At 43.0% G+C, this 22,274-nt stretch overlaps 1 protein-coding gene across 1 annotated transcript in view; it reads left to right on the forward strand.

Moving 5' to 3' along the window:
* Positions 1-22,274, forward strand: part of ADCY8 (adenylate cyclase 8) — a 217,319-nt gene that overhangs the window by 62,188 nt on the left and 132,857 nt on the right. Inside the window, exon 3 of the mRNA XM_044244935.1 lies at positions 17,591-17,721. Coding sequence (XP_044100870.1) covers positions 17,591-17,721 — 131 coding nt within the window. The remainder of the gene's footprint in view (positions 1-17,590; positions 17,722-22,274) is intronic.

The following is a 22,274-nucleotide window of genomic DNA, read 5'->3' on the forward strand; positions in this document are numbered from 1 at the left end:
AGAAGAAAAAAAGAATTCACTGTGTTAGAAACAGTATTTACATAGCCTAGGAAGCATGAACTGTGGCATAGTTACAGGCAGGTGTCTCAGCTGCATATTAACACTGGTAGTGGGCAATAATTATTGGTTGTATCTGTCCTCATGCAGCCACAGGATAGGCAGGGTGGTGCTCCAAGGTGTCGGCGCCTTTCAACATTTATAATAATAGAAATTTGGTTATTGAACATGAAAGATTGTTTGCTTGCTATGGTGATGTTTATGCTGGTTTTTTTATTTAATTTTATTTTTTCAGTGTTCCAAGATTCACTGTTTATTTTTTTTTTCACTGTTTATTTTTTTAATTTAATTTAATTTTTTTCAGTATTCCAAGATTCATTGTTTAAGCGCCACACCCAGTGCTCCATGCAATACATGTCCTCCTTAATACTCATCACCAGATCCACCTAACCCCCCACCCCTCTCCCCTCCAAAACCTTCTGTTTGTTTCTCAGTTCCATAGTCTCTCATTCTTCATCTCCCCCTCCAATTTCCCCTAATTCACTTTTCCTTTCCTTTTCCTAATGTCCTCTGTGTTATTCCTTATGCTCCACAAGAAAGTGAAACTGTATGATAATTGACTCTCTCTGCTTGACTTATTTCACTCAGCATAATCTCCTCCAGCCCTGTCCATGTTGATACAAAAGTTGGGTATTCATCCTTTCTGATGGAGACATAATATTCCATTGCATATATGGACCATATCTTCTTTATCCATTTGTCTGTTGAAGGGCATTTTGACTCTTTCCACACTTTGGCAATTGTGGCCATTGCTGCTATGAACATTGGGATACAGATGGCTTCTTTTCACTACATCTGTATCTTTGGGGTAAATACCCAATAGTACAATTGCAGGGTCACAAGGAAGCTCTATTTTTAATTTCTTAAGGCATCTCCACACTGTTTGCTAAAGTGGCTGCACCAACTTGCATTCCCACCAACAGTGTAAGAGGGTTCCCCTTTCTCCACATCCTCTCCAAAACTTATTTTTTACTGTCTTATTAATTCTGGCCATTCTAACAGGTATAAGGTGGTATCTCAATGTGGTTTTGACCTGAATCTCCCCCTGATGGCTAATGATGATGAACATTTTTTCATGTGTCTGTTAGCCATTTGTATGTCTTCTTTGGAGAAGTGTATGTTCATGTCTTCTGCCCATTTTTTGACGTGATTATCTGTTTTTGAGAGTTGATTTTGGGGAGCTCTTTATAGATCTTGGATATCAGCCCTTTGTAGTGCCATTTGCTTCTCCCATTCCATGGGTTCCCTCTTAATGAAATTTAAGCTTCAGGACCTTTCACTTAGAAGGTCCTTCCAAGGCCCTTTAAAGGGCCCTAGCCAGTGTGTACTGATTTTTTTTGTGATTTTTTTAAAAACTGTGTGTATGTATTTATTTATTTATTTATTTATTTGAGAGAGAGAGTGAAAGAGCACAAGGAGGGAGAAGAAGTCTCCCCTCTGAGCAGGGATTCTAATGGATCCTAGGACCATGGGAACATGACCTGAGCCAAAGGCAGACACCTAATGGATTAAGCCACCCAGGGACCCCTTGCAATATTTTTCTTAAAGAGGATCCCTCCAAAGTATTTAGGTCTAATGATCCACAAACCTGGATTGCGCCACTGTCCTTGGCCCCATGGAGTGGGTGGAATATCCTCTCCCACACTATACTTTTAGGACCTAAGCCTTTCCCTTGTAAACACCCAAGTGTTTTACTGTCCCAGAATACTGGCAGAATACTGTGTTCTGCCAATTCTGTCAAATATTTACAGGAGGAAAAAACTTACAGTGTGGAGGTCTTTTCCACACTAAGATCTGCAGTTGTCCAAAAGAGGTGTCTGTTTAGCAAATTGAAGCAATACTTGGTAGCTTTTGTAACATGCTCCTCATCACCAATGAGGATGCTATGATAACAGATTTTGATGGTTGGTCAAAATGGTTGGTCATGGAATTTATCAGACCTGACCATGGTTGGTCATGAATTTATCAGAATCAAGAGAAATATAGCAGAGAGTGCTCCAAACGCAAATCTATCTGTGACTTTTGATTTTTCCTTTGCTGGAATTTCAACCAGAAATTTATTTCTGGGAAAATTCCTACAGTATTTATGGACAATTTCATTGCTGTGTGGATGGTGGAGTCAGACACGCCTGGGTTTGAATCCCAACTTCAAACCTCAGTAGCTGTGTAAACTTCCATAGAAAATGTACCTTGATGTGCCTCAGTTTCCTTTTCTGTTAAACTGTAATAATCTGATGTATCTCACTATGGTGAGGCTTACTTGAAATGAATGTGGTGTGACTGAGGAACAGGCACCACAGGTCCCCTCTTCCCCTCCCCCATGTCATGATTCAGGGTCCAAAGTGTGCCCTTCTTGAGTTGAGTCATCACAAATCCCATATCTTGGATTCCCCACAGGCTGTGTGTTCTTTGGGACCAGAGTCCGATTCAGCTCCCAAGAACACACTCCGAGGAATAAAATTGAAGTTTATCAAGGAAAATCAAATTAAATAGTTAAACAGAGCCAAATATGCATGTTTAGGGGATATGTAATGGAACAGGAGAGACATGTGATATGACATTTGCAAAAAATGTAGTCAGGAGGACTTCCAGGGTGTATGTAATTTCTCCTGGCCTGAAGAATTTTAGAAAAGATTGCTGCATATTGATGACATTATAAAGCCCCTTCCTGCTGCACCTCCTGCCATGGTTACACATGAGGACTTTTCATATCCACTGGCCTTGGAGAAGGGTTAAATCCTCTCTCAGGACATGTTCCTCTCCTAGACCTGGTGGACCAGCTTCCCAGTTGTGGTGAAGAGCAGAGGTCGGGAAACCACTCCTGCCACAGTTGTTAGCTCCAGAGCCACACCACCTTCTGGGTTCGCCCTGGCAAAACACGGATGGTGGCCACCTTCTGGACCAGCACAAATCTTGCGACTAGACATGGAATGATGTTATCAAAAATTTCAATATCTCCATGACAATTATTGCCAGTGACAAAAAGCAGAAGCAGCTGAAAAACAGCCTCTGTCTCACCTCTGTGTTCTAGATCTTGCATCTAATTCGCAAAATCCAGATCCTCTCCAGAGCTGCAGGATTTGGGGAAATGCAGAAATTAACTTTCCAGGCCCTTTAAGTCAGAAAGGGGATACTCAAGGCCTACGCATTCTTTGGACCAAACCTGCTAGTAAGAAGTTCATTTTACTTGATGATCTAGGAGCATATACTTAAAACAGAAAATGCCCATGAAGCTACATTTAACGCAGAGAAAATACCCAGGAAATCATTCTGATATTTTCTATTTTTATTTATTTCATTTTCAATGCTATGTAGGATCTACTACATTTGATTTCAGGTTCACAAATGTGTCACAAAGTCCAATTTTTAAGATGTTGCACTATTTGCATGTGGTGGGAAGAGCATGGAGGGCTAGATCAGCACTCCTACCATGCCCACCACACTCCTTTTATGTCCATTCGTGCAGACTCTAAGTATAGTCGCTCACTGGAGCCTATGGCTTGTACATAATTCTGATGCCTTGAGATCCAGGACCCCATGGAGAAGCATCCTGGGATCAGACCATCAATCCCCCCTCTGAGATGGTGGCTACCACTCTTGACTCCAAAACACAGGAAGCAGGGGAGGTAGAGAGCCCACTGAAGGACAAAGAAACAAACACATGAATGGTGCTTTGGTGGACAGGGTGCTAGCTTCAGTTACAGACAGAGGGGGCAGCTTTGGAAGCTTGTGCTGTACCTACGTCATCAAGAGTATTCAAAAGAACCCTGGCTCTTATGCCAAACTTACCATTTTTTTAGTTCGGTTCTGCTATTTACAATTAGTTTCTTGGGCAAATGTTTTCACTTCTGAGCCAGTAAACTCATCTATAAAACAAGAAAATAATCCCTACTTTGTGGTATGTCCTTGGACAATATATAATATCTCTCTTGCTTTTCTTGACTGCAATATAGGCTTTGCTCTGTGGGTTAGCTGCAAAGATCAAATGAAGTAAATTGAGTGAGACCTGCCACACAGAGGTGCTCAGATGTCAGTCCCTTTCTTAGTCATTTCTCCTAATCAAACTCCTTTTCCTTCATCTCTGTTAACTTGGAGTATTAGTTATCTTTTGCTTTATAATGACCTCAACATGCTGTGGCTTAAAATAATCACCATTATTTAGCTTCCAGTTCTGTGGGTTGGCTGGGAATTCCTTCTGGGCTTTGGTGAGTGTCTCCAGTCACTTAATGGGACTGATGGCTCTCAGGTGATCTAGGCCAGCCTCCCTCACACATCCAGCCATGTAGCATACCAGAGACCAAGGCATCCAATTCTCTACCACATGGCCTCTCATCCTTCAGTAGGGAGTGCAGGAACACTCACATGGTGGTCTCAGGGTTCCAAGCATTGCAAGAGGTAATACGAGCCCCAGTGAACAGGCACATGGCTCACCTCCACTTCTTCCCATTGGTCAAAACAAGTGGTGCAACCATGCCAAGAATCAACGTGGGAGGGTACTACCTGAGGGTAATTATTATGCACACAATCTACCATGTTTGGTAAGTTTGGACTGTCCATGATTCTCCTGCACAGAAGCTCTGCAGAATACTGGACAAAAACCATATCCCTCATTTTTCTCTCCACCTAGGGCTTATCAGAAGTGAGAAAATGTTGTAGATCATTGTGGCTTATCTAAAAAGGCATGTGTTGAATGTGAAAGGTCTAATATTATATTATTTATATTAGATATAATAGCTAGTATTAGATGTTTACATTATCTAATATAAATCTTTTTTTTTCTGGTCCATTTTGGGAGACTAAAGCATAGAAGGGAAGGAATGTGGGGGAAGGAAAGGAGACAGAGCTGGCCTCAGCCTTGGTTGAACCCCACCGTCCATCAGCTGCTCTAATGCCTCTTGCATGTGAGACCCTCAGAGGACTGTGGAGGGCTGTATGTCTTTCCTATTTCCCAGATAAAGAAACTGACATTCAAGCAAGATCACTCAGCTGGAAAATGAACTCAAACCTCATCTGTCTTACATCATAGCAAAATCTCTTTCTTCTCCCAGGCAGCATGAAGACCCAGGCTGATAAATATGGGGCCTCATTCCTGTGGTTTCCTAAATGCACCCAGAGGAAACATTTTTCATTTTAAATGAACATAGCATGTTCACCTTTGATGACAAAGCAGGTTTAATAATATGAATGGACCCTGAGAGAGTATCGAAGTGGTTTGGTTCCATTGATGTATTTAAGAAATGTCAATTTTCAGGCTTGGGAAAGCATCCCAAAATAGATGTTTTGGACTTTTTAAGTTTTATTTTTAATATTGCCTTATTTCTGGTTTCATTGTTATAAACTTGCAAGTTGTTTTGTCCTGACAAAGCCAAAGGAATCAAAGTCTTAAGTTTTGATCGTTCTCTCTCTCTCTCTCTCTCTGTGTGTGTGTGTGTGTGTGTGTGTGGCAAATTGATCCCAGACCTATTGACAGAAGGAACATAAAGTTTAGCAAAGCACATGATGAAAAACCTAAGAGACTTCTATTGACCTATATACACTGAAATTTCTGCTCTCCTGAAATGTTGAAGAAAGGAATGTTCTAGGTAATTGAATATGCCAGTTAATACACAGTTACATGAGGATCAACTGCTCTCAAATGTTTATTCTCAGGGATCCCAGACACTCTTGAGAGGACTGTCATGAAGGCACCAACCTTTGATGGTCTCTCACTAAGGACTGTCTTCTCATTTGTTCTAAACTCACATGTCTGTTTCCCCCTTGTCCTCCTCCAATCCATCACCATTCCTCAGCCTGAGTATCTCTGAAAGATGCAGTGTAAGTCATTCATGAAGTAAGCCAGCTGGCATTTATCGAGTGCCCACTATGTCCCAGATACTGCTCCAGGTTCTCGGGATACCACTAAGATCCTTGTTCTCATGGACTTATGGGGAGATGAGAGGAGATAAGCAGTGAGCAAATGAACAAAGGAATAACCATGAAATTATTCATCATCATGAATCCTATAACTATGGGAACTGACTAGGTGACAAGAACCTGGAATGCTCCTCCAGACTAGGGGTCAGATGAACTGAGACCTGTTGGAAAAGGCAAACCAGCAAGAAACGGGGAGAAGAACAGTCTAGGAAGAAGGAATACCTAATGCAAAGACCTTAAGATGGGAACAAGTTCACAAAGGAGCAGAAAGGTTCATGTGGCTAGAGGATGGTATTTTGGATTGAGAAATGGGAAACGGCCAAAGCATGTATCTGGGACATGTGAATTTAGATTACTGTTGTTCATCCCAATGGAGCTGTCAAGTGGGTACCCAACTATATAGCTTAGAGTCCAGCAGAGAGGTTAGGGTTGAAATACAGTCTATGGAGTGGGTTAACTTATATACGATGTAGAAAGCCATGTTCCAGAAGAGTTAATCCAGGAAGGTAGTGTAAATAAAGAAAGGAAGAAGCTGCAGTTCTGAACTCTGGAGTTCCCCAACATTTAAAGGGGTAAATAGACGTGAAGCAATCAGCAAAGATGTTTAAAAGATAAAATAATAATAATAATAATAAAATGAAAACCTTGTGAACAACAACAACAACAAAAATCAAAAGAGTAGGTGCACAGACCGGAACCAAAAAGTGTCTCAAGAAGGAGTAGTAGACAACTCACTTCAGTAGCTGCCAGAAAGTCAAGAAACATGAGACCCACAAGTGACACAGTCTTCCTAGATGTAGAGCGATAGAAACCAGACACAAAAGGGAGTATACTATGTGATTCCATTATACGAAGCTCAAGAACAGGAAAAACTAGTCTATGGCACTGGGAGTTCTGACTCCAGTAGTTCAAAGCATTTCATCTTTCACATCTGTTATCCTGGCATCTCTTTGGAACATGCAAAAACGGGGTGGTGCCCCATGCTGATGTTAACTGTAATGCTGTTAATATTTTATTGGAGCCCTTTTCACTCTCCCAGCCAAATAGACCACAAGCACAGAGAAGGCAGAAGAGAAGGGCATCTCTTGTTTTGCCTAATGAAGTGCAAAGCAAGAGCTCACCACCCACTCCTTCCTTAGCACCTGCTTCCCACATACCAGTTCATCAGATGCGTGAGTGAGTAGTGGGTGATATTCCACAATAGATTATACAAAGATGTGGAAAAGCTTGTGACAGGAGAGGGAGCCCCAGGTGGTCCACAGCACCCGAGAGAAGAATGAACCCCAAGTCAGGCTCTGTAATGCATAATCCATTATCCTGGTGACTAGAACTCACTCACAAATGGATTGTATCCAGGTGCTGCCAGGTACTTGTTCTGTGCCTTTGGCACAGTTCTCTAGTGTCTGCATGCCTCAGTTTCTCCAACTCCAAAGCAAGGATACTAGAAGTATCATCTTTATAAGCTTCCATGAGGACAAAAGGAGATGATTCATCTACAGAGCCTGACACATGGTAGTAATCAATAAGAGTTGGTATTGGTGGTGGCGGTAGTGGTGGACAGAATTATACTTTGGGGATATGATTGCTGCTCTTCCTTGGGCATTACATCTGTTAGACAATGTGTTCCCTACTTCTGGAAGGAGTAGTGACTTGCTGGGGACACAAAGGGCTTTTGGGATGACGTCATGTTCTGCTTCCAAGTCTGTGCTCTGTTTATGAAAGTGTGTTCAGTTTGTGAAAACTCATACAGCTGTCCATCTAGGATATGAACATGTTCCTCTATGTGAATTAAACTTCAATACAAATAAGAAAACAATCCTTCATGGGCTCCCCTTAGCTTTCAAGATGAAGTTACTTTTTCTTAGCCTAGCACAGAAGTGCCTTTAAGACCAGGCCCTTATCTTCTCCACATCTAACTCTTTGAAGTGCTATAAATATATCAACTCTGTTACCTCATCATGGCTTCACTCTTACAGTTTCCTCTACTTGGAACCAAAACTCAGCTCAAGTACCACCTCTTCCGGGAAGACTTCCCTGACTGCATCAAGATGGCCTTAATGGGACTCACACTGCCCCTGCGCTTCCATCCATCGTTGCATTGACGATCCTACTATCTTTATGTCCTTGTCTGAAGTTCAGTGAGAGCAGCAACCTTTTCTTTTTTCATTAAATTGTGTCATTTTGAGTAAGAAAGAGCTTGGAAAATAAATAATGACTGATTACTTAAATAAATGGATGAATAATATTAAAAGGAACCCCTCTTCGGATTTATGACCATAGGAAGGTAGAAACGGAAAAAGACAGAGCTGGAATTTCTTTAGTACAAGTTAACATGGGTTTCTCTGAGGATGCGCATGAATATCATGACCGGTCTCTATTTTATCCACAGAACTCAGCTGTAAGAATTGCCCTCTCACTGAGACGAACACTTTTAATTCTAAACAACCGAAACAGGCGTATTGAATGCGAAGGACATAGTTGACTCTGTGACCAGTAGCTTATTACTAGCATGGAATAATTAACATGACGATGGACATCTGTTAACACAGCAACAAACAAGAGATGTATAGTAAGCATTTACTGAGCTCCTACTGTATACCGTAATATGCACTATCCAGGTGGAATTCAGACTTACATGTTCAGCAACTCTGGAAGGAAAAACTGAAGTGGCTTTCATGGAGTCCCTTTATGTATTAGGTATTATACAGGTTATCTCATTCATTCAACACTCCCCAAGGTGGGTGTTATCACCCCAATATCAAGAGATGCGGGGGCCTGGGTGGCTCAGCTGAAGGCTCTGCCTTCAGCTGAGGTCCTTGATCTCAGGGTCCTGGGATCGAGCCCAGCATCGCATTGGGCTCTCTGCTCAGCAGGGAGTCTGCTTCCCTTCCTCTCTCTCTGCCTGCTTCTCTGCCTACTTGTGATCTCTCTCTCTGTCAAACAAATAAATAAAATCTTAAAAAGAGAGAGAGAGAGAGAGATGCAGCTGTGTAATCACATAACTAGTAGAAGAAGGACAAGCAGTACAGTAGGCCCGTCACCTCTAAAATCCAGGTTCTCCCATCCCATAGATTCCAGTTCTTCAGCAGAGCAGTGGGAGCTAGTCAGTATGCTGAGTGTTTTGGGGGCTGGGGATCAACGGATGCTGAAGGAAGAGGCAGAGAGCTCCGAGCCTAGTCTTTCTCAGATTAGAGAAGAACGCACAGCCCTTTCTTTACCATGCTTTTCCTTGCCAAGCCCCACATGAGGAGTTTTGAAAACCAGAAGTAGCCCTTTGTCAAGCAAATTCCTTTTGGTGCATGCTATGTAAGAGACAGTCAGGGTGCTGCTCTGGAGTAGTTAAGATTTTGAGGGATTTGTACTAAGGAAATTGTCTGTACTCTTCCTTGAGCCCTGGCGGCAGGTAAGCAGTCCCTGCTAGCATTGCATTTTATTTTCACTACAGTGTACGGAGACTGTAGAGCTCCGGTGCTCTGTGCTGTTCAGTAGGTCCACCAGCATTGCCGGGCATCACTGAAATGACCACAGGGAAATAGAGAAGATGGAACACTTTGGGTTCTTAGGCTACTGTATAAGTAGGGTATCTGTCTTTCTATCAGTTGATCAATCTATATCTGTATCTGTCTCTCTATATGTTTACATATATTTATAATTAAATATATAATTTATATATGTATGTATCTTTGCATATATATATTTACATACAAATATACACACAATTTTCCTTCTGTTTTGTACTGTTTCATCCCTTGGAGAATTTAATTTTCCAGCCCATATTCAATCACAGTACCTTCCCTTTGTCTCTCCAATCCAACCCTTCTCTTTGCCTGCAGCCCTAGCCCACATTCAGATCTGCTCTTCTTGCTGGAGACATGGCAACAACTATGTCACGTATTTTCTGTCTGTCCTCTAGCCTTGCAATCCGTTCTCCAGAGTCACATAAATAATGCTGTCACCTCCCTTCTTCTCCCCGACTTAAAAAATTGCTGGCTCCCTATTTCCCTATTAACTGAAGACCGAATTCCTTGCCATAGGGTACAAGGACCATTCCAAACTACTTCCAGGGGAATTCTCAAGTCTCAGTTCTGATCAGTCCTTCACACAGAGAACCTTAAACCATGGTGAACTCACCCAAAACTTGCCATCTTCTATCCATCCCCTTTGTCTTTGCTTGTTCCCTGAATGATCCTCTCTAACTCTAACTAGGGAACCCTTATTTTTTAAGACACAATAATATCCAGCTGGAATGTCTCACCCTCAATGAAGCCCCTCTGCAAAGTAGGCAGAATGAAGTTCAATACTGCTTTTACACCTCAGAAAACAGATTCAGAGAGATGAAGGAGCTGGTCCAAGATCAGACAGTGAGTAAGTGCATGCCAGAAAAAGACTCAAATTCAGATCTTCCAATTGTGATTTCTGACCTATATATCAATGTCTCTTTATTGAAAATGGCGCAATACTTTTCTGTGTCGGAGAAAAGTGGCAAACCTTATGAGAAAGAACTTTTCAGCACTCTCTAAAAGGACTGAAATCCTCAAGCCACAAGAAGTGCTTAAAAGAAGCATTTTTCAAGAGGGGATGCTTGGCAGCAGATTGGGCACCTAATGTCTTCTGCATACAGCAAATGTGCTCTTTATCCCGCACATTTGACTAAATTCCTTTCAGGAGAACTCAGCATCGTGCCCGAGTGTCATATTGCCTCTGGTTTGTCTTTTTATTACCAGAGCAAAAAACTGCCTTCCTTTTTATTTGATTAACATTATCCTGGGAGTGGAGAGGACTATTTTGTCACTGCATTGATTCAAATAGTCAGTGAATAGTGATAATAGTAAAGAGCAAAGCAAGTTTTAGTCCTCTTACTATTGATTTAAATTCTCCACAGAGGGGTGCCTGGGTGGCTCAGTGGGATAAAGCCTCTGCCTTCAGCTCAGGTCATGATGCCAGGGTCCTGGGATCAAGCCCCACATCGGGCTCTCTGATCAGCGGGGAGCCTGCTTCCTCCTCTCTCTCGGCCTGCCTCTCTGCCTATTTGTGATCTCTGTCTGTCAAATAAATAAATAAAATCTTCAAAAAAAATTCTCCACAGACCAGGACACCATTATTGCCTGCACCTGGCATGGACCACTCCCCACTTCCTCCCCCCACTCCCAGGGCATAGCACAGATGCTAAACATGTTGATCAAATGTATCTCACTGGGTCCTGAGGATAACCCCAGAAGGGAGCTACTGTTATCATTTTGTACATGAGAATGATAGGTCTGGAGAAGTTAAGTCACTTGCTAGGGACATATAGCTAAGTTACAGGAGCTGAGCCCTGGTCTGTGAAGGCAGAGTCTGTGAAGGTTGGCCTTGTATTTTGGGGTCTCCCAGTATACAGTAGGCATTCAGCAATGCTTAAACAAATCAAAGAATGAAGAAAGAGCTTTGTCTGACAACTACTCAATGAAGGGAACTGGGAAAATCTTAACTCCTTGAAAAGAGAAAAGGAAGAAAAAGTTCCCTGAAATCTGAATTTTATTACTCATCCTTTAAGTTCTGTCCACATTGTGGACTATAGACTATAGAGTAATGCAAGTTATCATCTGTGAACCAGCCACTGGGATGAATTAAAGCATCCCTGATCACTACTGCTATTTAATAGGCACCTACTGTATTCCAGCATCTATTTAAAGGGCTTGAGGGTAAACCACAATCCTCGGAGGCAGACAGAATTGCTCCCATCTTATAGATGAAGAAATGGAGCCACAAAGGGGTCATGTAGGTTATCATGGTCACAAGGTGTTGAGCTCAGTCAGGACTTAACTCAAGCTTGCCTGACTCCAAAACTTTTGGTCTTAGCATTTCTGGGCAGAACTAAAGTTCCCGGTGGTCTTAGAGCCCCACCAAGTAGACACGGATATTATGTGGACTGTCAGCCCCCTCACTATTCTGAATAAGCCTGAGGAGCATGTATGGACTATGCTTGTAGGAGCCAGTGCAACAACACCTTTTGCAAGATTGGGATCATGCGGGACGCCTGGGTGGCTCAGTTGGTTGGACGACTGCCTTCGGCTCAGGGCGTGATCCTGGAGTCCCTGGATCGAGTCCCGCATCAGGCTCCCAGCTCCATGGGGAGTCTGCTTCGCTCTTTGACCTTCTCCTCGCTCGTGCTCTCTCTCACGTCTCTCTCTCTCAAATAAATAAATAAAATCTTTAAAAAAAAAAAAAAAGATTGGGATCATGCTTAACTTTCAGAAACAGTAACAGTTCTGGATGACAGTTCCATAATTCCCTTTCAGATACAAACTCAACTGTCAGTCAAGATTTTGGTAATAAAAATGGAAGAATTTTCATTTTTACAAGTGTGACTGAAGCTTTTCACTATGCAGTATGATGGCCTTTTTATATTCTGCCTATTCATCCTCCCCATACTTCCTGTGTAACATTCCTACTTTAAAAGCTAAAACATTTGCACCCATGCACAATTCGAGTTCTGAAACAATGCTTAAAATAGAGCATGCTTGCCAGTGAATTTCATCAACATTTGGGATATGGTTACAGCATGCTAGACACCATCTATTTCTTTTACCAATACTAACTTCCTTCATCCTTCAGCCCTGTCAGAGACGTGTAGTTATGATCAGCTCCAGGTTACAGATGGAGAAACTGATGCTACAGAGAAGCTAAATGATGTGGCCCCCAAGTCACAGAGTTAAGGACAGGCGGAGTTAAGGTTCAAAGCCAGAGTCCACCTCTGGGGCAGTTCACGTGACTGCCAGCTGCACGGCTGCTTCTGCTTACTGACCTTCTCTGACCTCCACCCCGGTGGTCAAAGCTGGACCCCTTTTAGGGACAGCTACTTATCTTTCCTTCCACAAACATGCACTGGCTACTGTTTTGCGCATCTTTGTTTTCTGCCATGTCCCCATTTGGTTAAGACTTACTCTCTCCCCTCTGTACCCAACCGCCCCCCAACTCTGAATAGTCACTTCAGTGATAACAACACTCTTTATTGTGCCCCTGCACCTGACCATGAGCCTTAGGCAAGACTGGATGTTTGACCCAACCAGACTCCTTATGCACACTTGGTGAGTCTTGAACTAAGCAAGAATCTCCTCAAAATAGCCAAAGAGAGAGGGCATAAGATACAAGGCATACAAAGATAAAAGGCATAAGAGCTTTCAGTAATGGAGAAGTAGGAGAGACTTCTTGCTAACTTGCAGAAGGGAGATTCAAATTAAAACCACATTGAGATATCACCTTACACCAGTTAGAATGGCCAAAATTAACAAAACAGGAAACAACATGTGTTGGAGAGGATGTGGAGAAAGGGGAATCTTCTTACACTGTTGGTGGGAATGCAAGTTGGTGCAGCCACTTTAGCAAACAGTGTGGAGATTCCTCAAGAAATTAAAAATAGAACTTCCCTATGACCCTGCAATTGCACTCCTGGGTATTTACCCCAAATATACAGATGTCGTGAAAAGAAGGGCCATCTGTACCCCAATGTTTATAGCAGCAATGGCCACAGTCGCCAAACTGTGGAAAGAACCAAGATGCCCTTCAACGGACGAATGGATAAGGAAGATGTGGTCCATATACACTATGGAGTATTATGCCTCCATCAGAAAGGATGAATACCCAACTTTTGTAGCAACATGGATGGGACTGGAAGAGATTATGCTGAGTGAAATAAGTCAAGCAGAGAGAGTCAATTATCATATGGTTTCACTTAGTTGTGGAGCATAACAAATATCATGGAGGACAAGGGGTGTTAGAGAGAAGGGAGTTGGGATAAATTGGAAGGGGAGGTGAATCATGAGAGACTATGGACTCTGAAAAACAATCTGAGGGGTTTGAAGTGGTGGGGGAGTGGGAGGTTGGGGTACCAGGTGGTGGGTATTATAGAGGGCACGGATTGCATGGAGCACTGGGTGTGGTGAAAAAAATAATGAATGCTGATTTCTGAAAATAAATTAATTAATAAAAAATATAAAGAACATATGGCACAAAATTTACAAATATAATAAAATATATAATAATCTAAAAAAAAAAAAAAGAAATCCAAGTTCAAGGGCAAGTTCCTTTTGTTCCCAAGACTTAGCCTCAGTTTTGCCCTTAGCTTCCCTGAGACACTGCAGTATCCTAGGATAAAGTCTGAGTTTTCTGAAGCTATGTGAGTTGGGTATCAATCTGCCACCAGAGAAATCCAAATAAATATGGCTACCCCTTCCTTCCTAAGCCTGTGTTGGGTTCTGGAGGTGGATAGGACGTCGCTTTAGCTCTCAAGGTTTCACTGTCTAGGGAGGGTGACAGCCATCCAAACAAGAATTGTAAAACCCCTGCAGTGGAATTTATCAGGGTATGTGGTTGCTTGATTCATTGGATGAGCAGGTGAAAATGGGGAACTATTGAAAAATTATACTTGAACATTTTATTTATGACTTAAACATGAAATAGTAAATGTATTAGCTGGTCTTTTAAAATAAGGTCAGGGCATTTATTTTTAGCTTTGAGGTATTGTTTCTTATTGAGACCATAGCTAATTGTGCACCAGCCAAGACTTCTAGCTCCTTAAAAATGGGGCAGGAATTTAAAAGTACTTGCAACATTATCAGAGTGACTTTGGAATTTTTCCCACAAATGTTCGTGGCCACCTCATCCACATCTTAATTCAGTGGTGATGTTTTGGTTAGTCAGCATTACCAAGCCTTCCCAAAGCATTCGATTCCATTTTCATACAAACAGCAACACTCATTCCTACTTGTTGAAAAATTTTAATATCTAATTAGAGTGAGCACACTCACAAATAAACTGACATAATTGCATTTGGGAGCAATCCCAGAGGCTCCTGGGCAGCATGGGGCTGGTGTGGAATAGAAGCTGTGGGCATTTAGAGAGCTCCTTATGAGCTGGGGACTTTCAGCCCTGTAAGCGCCCAGCTGACAGGTGTGAGGGAGGGCAGTCCCTCTGAGTACCCACTGAGTCAGGTAATTCAGAGCGTTGGTAAGTGGAGGTCATCCAAGAGAACTGTTCTGCATTCAATCAGAGGTTGATGGAGGTTACCATCAGGGCAGAAACCAGTAGGTCAACATGGCAAAGGATTAAGGGGTGCTTCACGGAAGTGTTGTCATTTCAGCAGAGGTATTGGAGAAGGCATCCCAGGGGCAGGTCCAGGATGATTGGAGGAACGCATGGATTATGTGAATAGCCACCTGTTTTAGAACACTCAGATGGCCAACCTCTTGACCAGGAGTGAGCATATGCCTTCTTCCTGAGACTTACCACCAAATGTTTAGGCTCTGCAGATCTGTGTTCTCCTCACTTGTTCTGTGCCTGGCTCTGAGTCTTGAAGACAGCCTGAGTAGAAGGCCAGCCTTCCTTCCATTACCTTTGCAGCTCTTGCAAGGCTCCCAGGACCTCATCTGTTGCTTATGGAACAGTCTTCCCCAAGTCAATGGGTTCTCTGTCCACACTGCTAGTGAGGGGCTGCCGGACTTACTGTCATAGTGTTTGTCAAGCTCCTGCCCTTGCAGGACCTCTCTGATACCATGACTATCACTTCTTGAGCCTGTTGTCTCTGAGACAGAGCCTATAAGCCCCCCACGAAATTCAGGATCATATCTGTTTGTTCAATCCTGTATTCATAGCAGCTAACAGATTGGTCTACCAGAGAATCTCAGTAAACATGTGTGGAGTGAATGAATGAGTGAATTTCAAAAGAGACAGTATCCCACAACCTCAGTACTTGCTGGTTTGTCCCCCTGTGGCTGTGGCACCCTCTCTAGCTTTCTACAGGACTGTTCCTCCTGTCCTTCAGGTCCCCACTCCAGTCACCACGTAGGGTCCTTCACTGACTGTTCAGCTAAAGCAGCCACCAGCTCCCCTTCATCATCTCTTCGAGGGTCTGTTTATTACCTCTAGAACACTGGCTCTCCAGAGGCAAGTGCCATGTTGGTTTTTGGTTTCCTACTGATTCTCCACGCCCATGACTGCACCTGTCACATGGCACCTTCCCCTTAGCATGGTAACAGAATGAATAAATGGCTGAATTATGATCCAAGTTCCAGTGAGGGGTGGAAGGGAGACCACAGGCGTGGTGTGAGTTTTCACCAAGCATTTGCCAAGTGCATGACTTTGGACTGCTGGATTTCACATGCACTCTTTAGATCTCAGAATCCTAATATGTAAAATGGGATGAACATTGTAACTTAGGGCCTTGTACAATTAATACGAGGTTTTGATCAAACAGTAGGTACAAAGCATTTGGTGTGCTACAGTGTGAGTGGTCAGTATAAAGAAGATACTGTCTGTAACCCCAGAGTAGCTCTCTTACCAGGGCTTACACCTTCACTTTGCCTACCATAGACACAGATCCATGAGATGTCTCTTTATTTACAAGGGTCTAGGGGAGTGGTGAGTTCTTCCTAAAGCCATTAAGAATCACTGCTGTTTGTGAGCCCAGAAGTACTGCCTACATGGGATGCCTGCCTTTTCCTCCCCCAGGACAAGGATCTGCATAAGATAATCTCCTGAATCTCTCACGATCTTTCATCTGCACAGACTCTGATGGCCATAGTAAGGAATCCAGTCATGAGCTGGGCATCTCTTTGTTCACTGTTTGTTTAGGAGGCATTTATTGAGCACCTACTATTTTCAGGCACTGAGTTCCCCTCAAAGCTGTGATTAGCACCTACTCCCATCCAGCAACAATGCACGAGCAGGGCCATGGATACCGGGGAAACTGGAAAATAGCACTAATGAGGACAAAATGGACATGATGCAGGGTCATTTTCAAGAACCATGTCTCATAATGAGACAGCCTTCAAGAGAGGAGAAGCTTCATCATATGAAGCTCCTGGGGCACTTCATTGATAAAGCCTTTTGCATGGGAGCAGAGTCAAGGAGAGCCGAGAGGAGAGTGGGAGTTCACACCAGGCACATCACAGGTTTTATTTCATAGAATGTTCACAGTAACCGTGGGGAGCAGATGATTTTATTGCTATTTGACAAATTAGGAAACTAAGGCACAGAGATGACCAAGCTCACCTAAGGCTGTGATTGCTCATAATGGAGACAGGGTCCAAACCCCCATTACCCCCCCAAAACCAGGGCCTTCCCACCTACCACCCCCCAAAAATCCCATTAGAGAATAAGATGATAAAGGATTTCCTCCTCTCCCTGTACTCTTGCACTACACAGGGCTGGCTCATTCTAAGCTTTCTACTATCAGCATAAGCATCAGTCCATCCCAAAGATCCTTTCTATCCTGGTTTGAATCATGTCATGCTCTGATCATGACCTGTTCTTGTCTGGCACCTGTCACGTTTTGTGAATGTGTATGGGTACATTTGAGTGGGTATTATTGAATGCTTGTATCCCTGTTAGCATGTAAGCTCCCCATAGTAGGGCCCCCAACCATTTGGATCACCACTATCTACCCAACATCCCACATGGTGGTGGTACATAACACACACTTGGTAGATATTGGTTGTGTTCAAGAATGGCATGAAGTTAGCAATTAATTTCTCAAGAAATTTGGCCAAGAGCCCCAAGACTTCTGTGTGGTGCACACCTCCCCCATCTCAGACTTGCTGGTAAAGCCTTAACAAGCCTGTCCCTCTGCATTGCTTTGTTCCAGGAACGGCTTGTGCTGTCTGTGCTCCCCCGCTTTGTCGTCCTGGAAATGATCAATGACATGACCAATGTTGAAGACGAGCACTTGCAGCACCAGTTCCATCGGATCTACATCCACCGTTATGAGAACGTCAGGTAGGAACCACGGTAGCCTCCCCCCAGCTCCGTGTGTGATCTGAGTGTGCGCCCGGATGCTCCCATCTGACTGCCATGACTTCTGTCTGCCTGAATGAATGTCAAAGCCTTTCTACATTTGGTTGATTAATTCATTAACCAGTGATTATTCATCACAGAATACCTTTCCAAATTAAGGCTCAAGGAGAATGTCAGGGAAATGTAATTATATTGGCTTGCCTTGCCTTTATATTTCAAGTAGAAAAACAAAAGCCTTTTACATTATGATTGAAAAAAATAATTCCCAGATGTGATCTGGAGACCTCAGGAGTGATCACATAGCTCTTCTCCTTATATCCCTTATAACTTTCTTTAATATATAAAAATAATTACAATATAAAAATGATTATAGCTGATTTTTTTGCATTGAAACATTTACTGTTATTTGTATTCAGAATTATGTAAATTCCTTTTTTTTTCCAATTTATTTATTTTCAGAAAAACAGTATTCATTATTTTTTCACCACACCCAGTGCTCCATGCAAGCCGTGCCCTCTATAATACCCACCACCTGGTACCCCAACCTCCCACCCCCCCGCCACTTCAAACCCCTCAGACTGTTTTTCAGAGTCCATAGTCTCTCATGGTCCACAGCTGATTTTTATTTTATTTTATTTTTAAACATATTTTTGCCCAACCATCCATCCATCCATCTACCCATTGACCCAACTACCCACCCCCCATCCACCCAACCTACTCATCCCTTCATCTATCCACACTTGCACCCAACTACCCACCTACCCACCCATCCAACCATCCACCTACCCATCCATCCAGTCATCCACCCATCTACCCACCCACTCATCCAACCATCCACCTACCCATCCATCCAGTCATCCACCCATCTACCCATCTACCCACCCACTCATCCAACCATCCACCAACCCATCCACCAAATTATCCATCACCCACTCATCCATTTTTCTACCCATTCTTGCATCCACCCACCCTTCTTCCTACCCATCCATCCATCAGTGCCCTCTCTGCCTAGAACTGCCCTGGACAATATGGTACGTACTGAAAAATCAGAGGTGAGGGTTACTTGGTGAGGCAGGCCAGATTTAAAATTCCAGTTCTACTTCTTCCTTGTGTGTGACCTTGGGGGATTTACATAGCTGAATCTCCGGATCCTTCCCTGTAAAATGGCATTTTAATAACCACCTTGCAGGGGTTGATGCAGATGATAGGAGTGAACATAAATACGAAGCACAGAATAGGGGTAACATATAGTAGAGCATTGGACGTACTGTAGATGGCTTCAGACATGTCTCCTAATTAAATGTAAAACAAGCTAATCCTGGTTGATTTAAAAGCCTGTATTGTATGGAGCACTGGGCATGATGCATAAACAATGAATCTTGGAACACTGAAAAAAATTAAATTAAATTTAAAAAAAGAAAGAAAGAAAGAGTCTATAGATAGGCTGTGTAATGGCTCACAGGACAACTGGGGAAGGATGGAGAGGCGGGCTCAGCCGATGGGCCAGAATCACAGCAGAACCCTAGGCCAGTGAGGATCCTGACTTCACTGTTCCTGCAGAATCCATTGCTTGTGCCCTCAACTCTGTCGCCTTCCCCAAGACAGTTGTCACCTCTTGGATTCCTCCCGCAGTCCCCCAGGACCTGGATGTAGCTGCCTCTGCCCTACCACAACCCCCTGCTCCCCCTGCCTCTTTGCACTGTGAGTTAAAGCCTGGGGTAGATGTGGCTGATTGGCTTAGCCCAGCCCTACCACAACCCCCTGCTCCCCCTGCCTCTTTGCACTGTGAGTTAAAGCCTGGGGTAGATGTGGCTGATTGGCTTAGCCCAGTCACTCACCAGAAGTGCAGATTTTTCATGAGAGGATTAATAAGCTAAGAAAATTTTTTTAAAAGTGCCTAGAAAACAGATATATCTGACATTCAGCTTGTAGAATTATATCTTCCTTCCACTAAATATTATAGGGTGAAAATTCCCAAACATAGGGGGGAATTTTATATGTTAAACAGCTCTAAAACTGACCAATGTACCTTCTTGGTTCCTTCCTTCCTTCCTGACTTTGGTCAGAGGGAAGAACAACTTTTCCTTTTTACCAGCCTCTCTGGGCATTCAGCTGGCATGCTGGGGCACTCATTTGAAAGGAAGTCCAGCAGAAAGCATGGCTCTAACCCAGCAGGAGTATCCGTAGAGGTCGTTATCAGAGTTTTGTCCAAAAATAGAACTACACTGGTTAAGATGCCTGGGTTTGTAAAGCAGCCTTTTGTCAAATAGCCACTCCCATAAAAGATACTCCCCAGATCCACGAATTGGTCCCATTGATAATGGGAACTCATTAAGACCAGTTGTAGACAACAGGAAGTATCTATAATTATAATACAGTGTGGGATTCTATTTTTATTTATTTTTTTATTGTGTTAGGTTAATCACCATAAAATACATCATTAGTTTTTGATGCAGTGTTCTAAGATTCATTGTTTATGCACCACACCTAGTGCTCCAAGCAATACGTGCCCTCCTTAATATCCACCACCAGGCTCACCCATTCCCCCAACACCCTCCCCTCCAAAATCCTCAGTTTGTTTTTCAGAGTCTGCAGTCTCTCACGGTTCATCTCCCCCTCTGGTAAAGTAAGCAAAGGGTACAAATAGATCATAAAAAGAATAAGACCTAGAGTGAGGAAGGGGGTCAGAGTGAGAGAATAAGGGAAATCCTAAAAGAGATGACTCTTATTTGCCTTATTGGAAAGTGAGTCAGCTTCGTGAAAAATATGAAAGAAAATGAATTCTAAACCAAGGGATTAGTACAAGTGAAGGCTAAAAGTGAGATCTATCTGTCTATATCTCTATCTCTATATAACATGTAACATTAATTATGTATATATGATTATTATTATCTGATATTAATGATTATCATTGTATATACATATATATGTACATATGAAAAGAATATTATGAAAGTGCCTGTCACCATAGAGAAAGTGATGGTAGGGGAGGAATAATTACCCTTAATAAAGAAAATAAAGGGAAAAAACAAATGAGACTATATACCCACACCAACACACTTAGGAGCCTTAAGTTCAACAAATGACATGTTTGGCTTTCTTTTTGCATCAATCCATTTTCAGTGCTTTCCTTAGTCAAGAACAACTGAAGTGACTTCTCTCTTCCCCACCTCACCCGTTTATTTTAAACCATTAAACAGAGTTCTTAATCTTGAGACAGACCCTCTTGCAGAAAAGCACACTGCACTAAATTAGAATTAGGTTTGATGCCCTGCATTTCTCAGCGGTCTCACCCCACAGCGAAGAAGCCGTTCCTAGCAGGAGAAGAGTCTGCAGATACCTGCTGCCACATTGGACTTCTCTGGTGATCACAGAGGGGATGGGCAGAGGGAGTGGTGTATGGCAGCGGGATGCCCACAGCTCCCTCTGATTTTGGGAAGATGACCTCTGGGAGGGGCAGTGGAGCCCCTCCAGCCCACTGCAAGGCTGTTAGTTGCTAAAATAAGACCAGAGATGAGAACCAGACCGGCTGCTCTGCTCTGTTCAAGCCCCTCCAGAGCACACCAACTGCCATGGAGAGAACGTATTTTTAATTATTTCCCATCCTGTGTCTGTCTCTTCAGGGCAACCCACCAAGTTCATTCTGTCTTCTCTGTTGCTTCCGTTGTTTGTCATTTGGTGACCCTTCTCCAAAAACGGTCTGCTATAAGCATCTGACTCTGGGTTACAATTCCTACAATGTGTATACAGGTGTACATGTATCAGTACAGGGTATGATGATGTACAGGGCTTTTCCTGACCCAGGGGACTGGGAGCCAGTGGGTTAGGCTTCTCATTTCAGAACACATTCTCTGAGCCACATCTCCTGCTAGACTTTGGCTGCATCATTTCATCTTTTGGGGCCTCATATTTCTAATCCAGAAACTGCACTGTTTGCAATAAACAGACAATTTGGATTATCATGTTGATTTCAGCTCTGTGCACCTGAGACTTCCCTAGATTCTCTCTGGAGACCCACTTGGCCATTTGATGTTTCATTGGAAGCCTTTTGGGCTTCTGGTCCCCCCCACCCCAACCCCATTCTATTTATTTCTCTTATTTTTTCCCATATATTTAAGGCACTTACATTATTCAGGGTAATACTGTCTGCTCTAACAAATCACTTCTCAATTCTATTGATTTAAATTCAATAACATTTTTCACACAACAGCCCACTTCTGATGCTCCTGGTTGGCCAGTGACTCAGGAACAAAGGTCCCTGAGTTTTATATTTGTGCCCTTGCCTAAGCCTCAGAGTTTTTGGCATTCAGCTCCTGGAGGAAAGAGTATAGAAAAGGCATACCTGCTTCTTCACCACCTTGGCCCAGAGATGACACATGTCACTTCTGTTCAGATTCCCTTGAGGAGACCACAATTACATGGCCCTACCCAGACATGAGAGGAGAACAGAGTGCCCAGCTCAGTGGTCTTTCCTAGTAATGGGGAACATGGATTTGGAGGATGTTAGCGTCCCTCCCAAAGCTCCCTTCACCTTC

The sequence above is a fragment of the Neovison vison genome, chromosome 4, assembly GCF_020171115.1.
Source record: "Neovison vison isolate M4711 chromosome 4, ASM_NN_V1, whole genome shotgun sequence".
NCBI classification, from domain to species: Eukaryota; Metazoa; Chordata; class Mammalia; order Carnivora; family Mustelidae; genus Neogale; species Neogale vison.